General features: G+C 49.5%; 1 protein-coding gene across 1 annotated transcript; it reads left to right on the forward strand.

Annotated features, from left to right (window-relative positions):
* Positions 1–7,504: 7,504 nt before the first annotated feature.
* Positions 7,505–8,469, forward strand: OR2AT4 (olfactory receptor family 2 subfamily AT member 4; the record flags this gene model as incomplete). Its single annotated transcript, XM_082660072.1, is given in 2 exon segments — positions 7,505–7,910; positions 7,913–8,469. Coding segments are annotated over 2 exon segments (963 nt in total).
* Between the last annotated feature and the right edge of the window lie 874 nt (positions 8,470–9,343).

Raw genomic sequence — 9,343 nt, forward strand, 5'->3', positions numbered from 1 at the left:
TAACTGTCCCAAAGGACTAGTTTGAGGACTCAGTCATCTGTCCATCAGTCACTAAGCCATGAGGTTTTATATAGAGTTGAGCTCTGAGTATAGCACCTTTGACTGGGTTCCCAAAAGAACATGGATGTGGTCAGGATAATATCCTAGTTCTCTACATGACCTTCGTCAGTGAGTATTAAACAGACTGCTAATACCCCCAGGGAACTTTCCTCAGCCAGGTCCTCTGCTTCCAGCCTTCCAGGATGAAAAACCTCAGAGGGGAAGACATCCAGGGGGTAACTTCTCAGTGGCTATGGTGGTGATGGTATAGAAAACTTCTTCACAGCACTTCACAGTTTGCAAAGAACTCTCACCTGGCGTGTTTCACTAAACCTTCATTCCAGCCAATATTGCTGGCACTATTGCCCCGATTCAGAAAGGGGAGACAAAGGCAGAGAGAAGTGACGTCATTGCCCAAATGGAGGAGCTGGGATTTGAACCCAAGTGCGTTTGGCCCCCAAAGCTGTTGCCACACTGCCTCCTGGTGGCAGGAAGGATGGTGACAGTGATGAGCATGCTGGAGGCCCCTGTAGTGGTCCCTGATTCTGGACTCTCCTCCCCAGAGCTCCAGGAGCCTCCTGCCCACACCGGGAGGCAGCACAGTCTCTCCCTGGACGTATTTATAACTTCCCTTTCCTCCTTGGCACCTTCCTTTTCCAGCCTCTCGCATCTGTGGGAGCCTGACACCTGTGAAGGTGACGGGCAGCAGAGGTGAGACGGAGAGAGACAGAGCGTCACTGACGACTTTCCAGGGCAGAGCGGCTTAGGCAGCTGGCCTGCACTCAGGCGGAATATAGAGGGCCAGGCTGTCTTCTGTTCTGAGCTCAAAAATGTTCCTGAGGTACACGGACTCCTCCTAGAGACATTTCTGGACCTCCCCACTTTCTCAAGTGGGTGAGACCTGGACTGGGAATGTTATGGGCCTCCCCACGGTCCCAGGAGAGAGGGACAGGGTTGTGTAACCTGGGTAGAAGACGCTTCTGACACCTGCTGGCACCCTTCACCTCTTCTCAACCTGCGCCGCACTAGCAGAGCTTGCACTCAGTAAACAAACCCCCATTCTACAGAAGCAGAAACAGAGTCTCAGAGAGCTCCCAGCCAGGCTTCAACCCAAACTGGTCTGGCACCAGGATCTGAGCACATATCCACTATATGGCCTCTCAGACCCATTCAGTGGAGAAGAAACTCCCCTGCAATCTCAGGCTCTTCACGAAATTCTCCCGCCACTCTTGTCTTAAGTGAAATTTGCCCCCCTACCCCTGCACCACTAAATCTGCAATCTTGCTTTTCTCTCTCTCTCTCTCTCTCTCTCTCTCCTTCTCTCTCTCTTAAACCTCCTTCTCTCCTACTAGTAGTCCAGACACTGGGCTCAGAAGATCCACTTCTCCTCCTCTTTGACCATTCCTTCCTCCTCTCCCTCTCTGCTGGCTAACTCCTACCAACAAATGGTGGGACATCTACTCAAATATTTCCAATTTAAAAATATAACAAAATCCTCCCTGATCCCTCCTTGCCCTCCAACCATCCACATCTCTTCACAGCCACACATCTTGAAAATGTTATCCACTCTCTCTACTTACCCCCCAAATGTCCACACCACCAAACTTCCACTCCCATCGTTCCACTGGACCTGTTCACCCTGGGGTCCCCATTGACCTCCTCCTTGCTGATCTCCTGGACACTCTTCACTTCTCATCCTTCCTGTCCCACCAGCAGCTTTTACTGCTGCTGGCCACATGTGCCCTTTGGAGTGCCTCTGTGATATCATACTCTCCTGGCTTTGCTTCACTCTCTCTGGCCAGTTTTTTCCCAGCATCTTTTGCAGACGTTTCTTGTTCTGCCTCTGTCTCATGCTGGTTTCCTCCAAGGTTCTGTCCTCACTCTACGCTCTCCCTAGCTCCATAAAGCATAGCCCTCCCAAGTCTTTGTCAGCAACTCAGCTCTCTCTCTTGAGCTCCAGACTTAAACCCTCCAATACCTGCTGGACAACCCCACTTGGATATCCCATGGGTCCCTCTAATGCAACATGTCCAAAACCAAACTCATCATCTCCCTCCAAAATCTTCTCACCTACACTGCCCGTTGCCCACCTCCATGTTCTGCAGCTCAGCCAACATCACCGCCATCTGCCTCATCGCCCAAGCCAGAATGCCGAGCGTCGTCTCGCACTCTTCCATATGCAGTTATCAAATTCTGACAACGCTGCCTCTTGGAGATCTATCTGATTCTTGATAGTTAAGAAGCGTAGGCCTTGAAGACACTTGGATAATAAAATCGAGGGTAATAAAAACCACTGATCAGAAGAACTGAAACCAAGTATGTAACCACCAGGGCACAGTCATTGGTACAAGTAAGCACTCACTAAAGGGCAGCAGCTTCTGTCATCATTATCATTGCTCCTTCTCCCTCTTTCTCTCCTCACCACCCATCTCCCTGGTTGGCCTCCCTGCCTCTAGCCTCTCCCGCTTGAATCCCTTCTCCACGTGGCAATGCGTGGGATCTTTCGGAAACAAGCATCTGTTAACCCCCTGCTTGAAGGCCCTCCCTGGTTCTCCAACGTCCTCATGCTGGCTTCGTATTCCTTGGCCTGGAATTCGAGACCCTTCTGGTTCTGTCCCCTGCCGACCTCATCTTTTGAGACTCCCAGTCTCTCCCTCTATACTGCATCCCAAACACACTTCTATCTGCCCCTCTAACACACCTACTTTTCCACACTTTCCTCACTTTGTCCCTGCCTTATTGGCCTGGAGAGCTCTCCTCATCTGCTTATAATTCACAACCCACCTGAAAGTTGTCTTCCATCATGCAAACCTACTTTGTTCCCTCCTCTGAGCCGTTCAACTCTATAGTAGTACGGACCACACTGGATATGATTGGTGGTCAATTTTTTCCATAGGCTACACCCACTGGACTCTGTCAATTCACTGTGTTCAGGCACCCAGCACGAAGCCAGCTGCATTCAATGTGGAATGAACGATGAACCTCAGTTCTCCTAATCTTTATTTTTTTTAAAATTCATTTATTATTTTATATTTATTTTTGGTTGCATTGGGTCTTCATTGCTGCGCGCAGGCTTTCTCTAGTTGTGGCGAGCAGGGGCGACTCTTCGTTGCGGTTCGCGGGCTTCTCATTGTAGTGGCTTCTCTTGTTGCGGAGTGTGGGCTCTAGGCACGTGGGCTTCAGTAGTTGTGGCACACAGGCTCAGTAGTTGTGGCGCAAGGGCTTAGTTGCTCTGCGGCATGGGGAATCCTCCTGGACCAGGGCTCGAATCCATGTCCCCTGCATTGGCAGGCGGATTCTTAACCATTGCGCCACCAGGGAAGTCCCCTCCTAATCTTTAAAGTGGACAGCATAGGCAGTCAGCCTGGTTAATCCAGAGGAGAGCAAGAGCCCTGGGAGCTGGAGGAAGATAGTCACGGAAGGCTCCCTGGAGGAAGTTGGACTTGGAGTTATAAGGCATCTAAGAAACAGTGAGAGTAAGAGAGGGCAAGTGAGTGAGAGGGAGTGAAGATTTGGGAACCTGAGTGGCTCTCTGCTCTGTCACACTTGTTCCTCTAGCTTCAAAACACTTGAAGTGTCCCCACACCCCCATCCTCTGGCCAACAGCACAGCACTTTACAGTTATATAGAGATTTTTCACAACCTTTGTCTCATTTGTGTGGTTGGTTGGCTCAGAGGCTAGACTGAGAGTTAGCAAATCTGAGACCTCCATCTTGCCTTGTCCTCGGCCTGCTGTGTGACCTGGGCAATTCCTTTCACCTCTGAGACTTGGTTTCCTCACCTGTCACGTGGGGCTGTGAACTGTTGCTCAATAGGTGGGAAAACCTCCATAGACCACAGAGTTCTGTGCCCCAGTGAAGACTATTAATCTTGTTGTTCTAATATCAGCCAAGCCCAGTGGTAGCTGCTAGCCAGCCACTTGGGAGTCCTCAGAAAAGCATTACACAGGGCCCTGTTAGAAAGGGACCTCAGGGGAAAGGACCCAGCAGGTTAGGGACAGGAGGGCCTGGGGGTTTAATGGAACCAGTCTCAGCCCCAACCTGTCCTCCCCACTGAGGCAGCGCTGGCTTGGGGAGAAGAAGGGGCAGCTGGAGTGGCCTGGGTCGCAGGTGAGCTGAGCCCCCCCTTATGTAGGCATGAAGACTGCAAAGGAAGTGCCCAGAGCCTGTCAGAGCCCAAGGAGGGACAGGGTTCTGGAAGGGCACAGTTTAAGGGGACAGGCAATTAGGGACCGTCACCCCACTATGAGAGGGGCCCTACGAGAAGGGAGATGGGCTAAAATCTTTCTGCCCCAATTTACAGCATTGCAGGCTGGCTGCTGACTCACTAACTGTGTGACTTTGGCCAGGCATAGCCCCTCTCTGAGCCTCTTCCTCCGTATCAGCCACAATAGGGGAGCAAGACCAGAAGCTTTCCACAGGGTGAAGTGTGTGATTCCGCAGGAATGCTGGAGGGAAAGCCCTGAGGTCGTCAGGACAGCTCTGTGGAAACACGAAGAAGCCAGGCGCTGGGCCACACTGAGATCCTGGTTTTATAGGAAAGGAGTCAGGGTCAGTCTCCAGCCCCAAGGAATCCTCAGGCTGGTGAGGGATACAAGAATGATGTGGGCTGCCAGACAGGGAAGCTTCAGCGCCGCTCCCGTGGTGGACCCTTGGGAGACCTGGCAGGGAGCCCGGAGTCTGACTTCCAGCTCCTTGTGTGACCTTGACTGAGCAAGTCACTCCCTTCTCTGAGTTATTTTATTTGAAAAATGGGAGGAGGGCTGTGGGGATTGGACTACGTTGCTTGCTTTTCAGGACGCTTCTGGCTCTGATGTTCTGGGATTGCCCCGCAGACCTTGGAAAACCTGCTTACATGGGCCCAGCCAGTGGAGGGGACAGCATCTCAGAATTGCAGCAGCTTCCCTGGAAATGTGCATTCTGTCAATTTAGATGTTAAAAGAAAAGAGAAGAAAAATCCCTGCTGACTAGTCCATTATGGGGAAAAGTTCAGTTTAACTCAGGTTAACCCTTTCATTAATTAATTCATTTATTAAAAAAATATTTTGAGGGTTTATTATGAGCCAGGTACCAGGTGCCTGGTGCCTGTGCTCTAGAGCCCGTGAGCCACAACCACTGAAACTGTAGTTGTAGGGTTTTTTTGTTTTTTTTTTTTTTGCCACTCTCTCACTTTGTCCCAGCTTACCCTTCCCCCTCCCTGTGTCCTCAAGTCCATTCTTTATGTCTACATTTTTATTCCTGTTCTGCCCCTAGGTTCTTCAGAACCATTTTTTTTTTAAGATTCCATATATATGTGTTAGCATACGGTATTTGTTTTTCTCTTTCTGACTTACTTCACTCTGTATGACAGACTCTAGGTCCATCCTCACTACAAATAATTCAATTTTGTTTCTTTTTATGGCTGAGTAGTATTCCATTGTGTATATGTGCCACAACTACCAGGCACCAGGTATACAACCGCTCTGCTCAGGACACGGGACCTGATTGTCATGACTTTTTTCCATGCAGATGTGCCCAGTCCACCTCTTCCTTAAGTCATTTCTTGAAAAGAGCATTCTTTTTCTAGCCTTGTAGTGCCTCTATTTAGTAACCAGACCATCTGAAACTGTTTGAAAACGCCCTCAGAACCAAACAGAAATCCATAACTGTCTCTGACATCAGCCTAAGAAATGGAGAGAGGAAAGTAAAACTTTTGGCCTATTTTTTCCCCAGGTGGAAACCAGAGCTTCCAAATCCTCCAGGTGGCCTGGCTTGGTGGAAAGAGTCCAAGACCAGAGCCTGAGGCCTGGTTTCCAGGACCAAGTCTGGTACAGACCAGCTGTTGACCCGGGGACAGCTGCCCATCCCCATCCCGGCCTGACTTGTCTTTTTTTTTTTTTTTTTGGCCTCCCAGCTTTCGGGATCTTAGTTCCTCAACCAGGGATTGAACCCGCGCCCCGTGAAATGGAAGCTCAGAGTCCTAACCACTGGACCACCAGGGAATTCCCCGGCCTGACTTTTCGTCTGTGAAAGAAAGGGTCAGGGACTCAACTATCTGCAGGCCATTTCCACGCTTACGTATTCTGTGGCGTGAGAGGGTTTGTTAGAAGAGGGAGAAGCTGGAGGTGGTCCTGGAAAACCAAGTGGATCTGCTCCAGGGGTCCCTGGGGCAGGGAGGCAGTGATCTGAACATCAACATAACCTGGCCCTGGATCACTTAGTCAAGGTGAAGTTCGAGTCAACACTTCCCTCAGCTCGGTTCTGGGGGTTGGAAAGTCTCACTGCGGGGGTCTTGGGCTGCCATGCACGCAGAGTAACCTTCTTCAACAGCCTCCTGGGAGCGGAGTTACTCTCTGAAGAGTGCTTGGTCTTCTCTCCTGACACTGGTTCTGAGACTTTTCAGTTCTCTGTGATGCCCTCTGAGCTGGGGCCCAGAGCAGTGGGCATGAAGTGGCTTAACAGTGACACCCGCTGAGCTGCAGCAGCCAGGAGGGGGAAGACCATGGAGTGACCCAGGAAGTGCCCTGGAGTTTGTTTTTTCCCACCAGGGGGAGAATCTATCTTCCACTTGGATTCCTTTCGGGAAATGACTCCTTCTACCAAAGGCATATACAATGCCTCTGCCCTCGCAAGGTGACTGGCATCTCAGTTTGCCGGGGACTAAGGGATTTCCTGGGACGTGGGACTTGCAGTGCTAAAACCAGGCAGTTCTGGGCAAATCAGGATGATTGGTCTCTGGATATGACAAATAGACAGGATACAAGGACCCAGGTTAGACTGAGACAGAGTCCCAGCAGCAGCTGCACAGAAAGGGGAGCTGTTCCTGTCTGAAGCAGACTGCATTCTGTAGCAGCCCTTGGGGGGAAACAGCTCTTCCTATCAATAAGATATCATAGAAAGGGAATCCTCCACAATCTGATTGATGTAGTTCATTTATGTCACTTTTTTTTTTTAAAGAACCAATGGATCTAGGGTCAGAAGTTTGCTTAAGGGTTTTTAATCTAGCTCCTATCTAAATATTAAACCTCCTGTGCACCATTTCAGCTCAAAAGACCCCAGCTTTGCCTACCTCTAGTTATAAGGAATTCACGCATTCTCAAGCCAGTCTTTTCCTTATGGGATAGTTCTAATTGTAAGAAACTTATTCCATATGTGGGGCTCTCTGGGTCCCTGGAGCTGCTAATACTGGCCCCAGTTCTTTGTAAGTGTTGTACCTGTCCCATGACAGCCCTTCAGGTGTTTATGTTCACCCCTCTTGCCCACCAGACAGGACCAGCTTTTTAACCATTGCTCATTAGACAACTCACTATTCTGAGCATCTTAGTTGTGCAATGAAATTCCAGGCACAAAGAAACAGTTAGGATTGAGATCCATGGCTGGAAACAAAAAGATGCATGTTCTAGTTAATGTTTCCCTGGTTGTTCTGGTTTCCAGATATGTACTGATGTTTCCAGTGTCTGTCTGCAAATAACCAGCCCTGACCCACTATGGAAGCCACCTGTAATGGATCAAAGGACTCCTCACCTGTGTTCTACCTGGTGGGCATCCCCTCTCTGCTTGAATCCCTCTTCCTCCTTGTCTTCTTGATTTTCCTCTTAATCTCTCTGCTTATTCTGGTGGGAAATGAGCTGATCCTTGTGTCTGTGGTGGCAGAGTCCAGCCTCCACAAGCCCATGTACTTCTTCCTGATCAACCTCTCAGCCCTGGACATCCTCTCTACTACAACCACTGTCCCCAAGATGCTGTCCCTATTCTTGCTTGGGGACCAGTACCTCAGCTTCTCTGCTTGCTTCCTGCAGATGTACCTATTCCATGGCCTTAACTGCTCTGAAGCCTTCATCCTGGTGGTCATGGCCTATGACTGCTATGTGGCTATCTGCCGCCCACTGCACTACTTGCCCTCATGACCCCACAGACCAGTGCTGCACTGGCAACCAGTGCCTGGCTCACTGCCCTCCTTCTGCCCATCCCAGCAGTGCTGCAGACCTTCCACATGGCTTTTGACAACACTGTTCACATCTACCACTGCTTCTGTGACCACTTGGCTGCGGTCCAGGCCTCCTGCTCTGACACCATGCCCCAGACCTTCATGGGCTTCTGCATCGCCATGGTGGTGTCCTTCCTGCCCCTTCTCCTGGTGCTTCTTTCCTATGCCCACATCCTGGCCTCAGTGTTTCACGTCAGCTCCCGAGAAGGACGCTCAAAAGCCTTCTCCACCTGCAGCTCCCACCTCCTGGTTGGCACCTACTACTCATCCATTGCCATAGCCTATGTGGCCTACAGGGCTGACCTACCCCTCGACTTCCACATCATGGGCAAAGTGGTGCATGCTATTCTCGCACCTGTCCTCAATGCTCTCATCTACACGCTGAGGAACAAGGATGTCAAAGCAGCCATCACCAAAATGGCATGTCCCCAGGGCCCAGGGAATTCTGGGACCCTTGATCCTTAGATGCAAATAATTCAGCTCCCTGGACACCAATGACAGCGCCCAGCACAGAATAAACACAATAAATATTTTTAAATGAATTAAAGCAACCCAAATTGACTTCATTCAGTTGAGCAGACAGCTAAAACCCGGTCCTCAAATACCGGATCAAGAGGTCTTCCCACTGGTGCTATAGAATGATTGGTTTTCACAGTTTTCATCAGTCATTAATGTGATGAATAAAATTTGATCATCCAATCATTTATATTTAAAGTCTTTACTAGGACTGCTAGAGACAGAAATAAGCCAGACATAGTTGCTGCCCTCAGGTATCCATAGTTTAACTGGGGAGTCAGACCCAGAGAAATAATATAAGGTGCTAGGACAGAGAGAAGCAAAGGGGGCCGTGGGAGCCACGAAGTTAGCATTTGATTGAATGTTAAAATTTTCTCCTGTAAGTTTTTATATTTTTGGCATTGGTATCACTTGTTTGTTAGCAAATACTCATGTATCAGCAATATAGATGGGTGGGAGGCTGGAAATGTTTGCATAAGAAAACCACTAGCTGCTCCAATCGGGAGCGGTAATAAGGTCCATGTTCCCATCCAATGGGATGGATCCATTTTCAGCTTGGATGCCCATTAAAAAGTGATGCTTCCTGCCAAGAACCAGTGGGTGGAAGTTACAGTGGTTCCACCCACCATTACCCACAGTGACCTATTTGGGGGAATTTGTACTTGCAGTCCTGACAATTCTGGCCTCTGTGGATTAAGCAGTCCGGATTCACCAGGAGACACAGTAAATCTCACTAAATTTAAAGCTACAGCTTCTGCCTGGTCATTTTAAGCCCACTGTGCAAGCAGATCAGCAGTCAGAAAAAGGAGTTACCATATTTAGA

Source organism: Grampus griseus (genome assembly GCF_964374135.1).
Source record: "Grampus griseus genome assembly, chromosome: 8".
Taxonomy (NCBI): domain Eukaryota; kingdom Metazoa; phylum Chordata; class Mammalia; order Artiodactyla; family Delphinidae; genus Grampus; species Grampus griseus.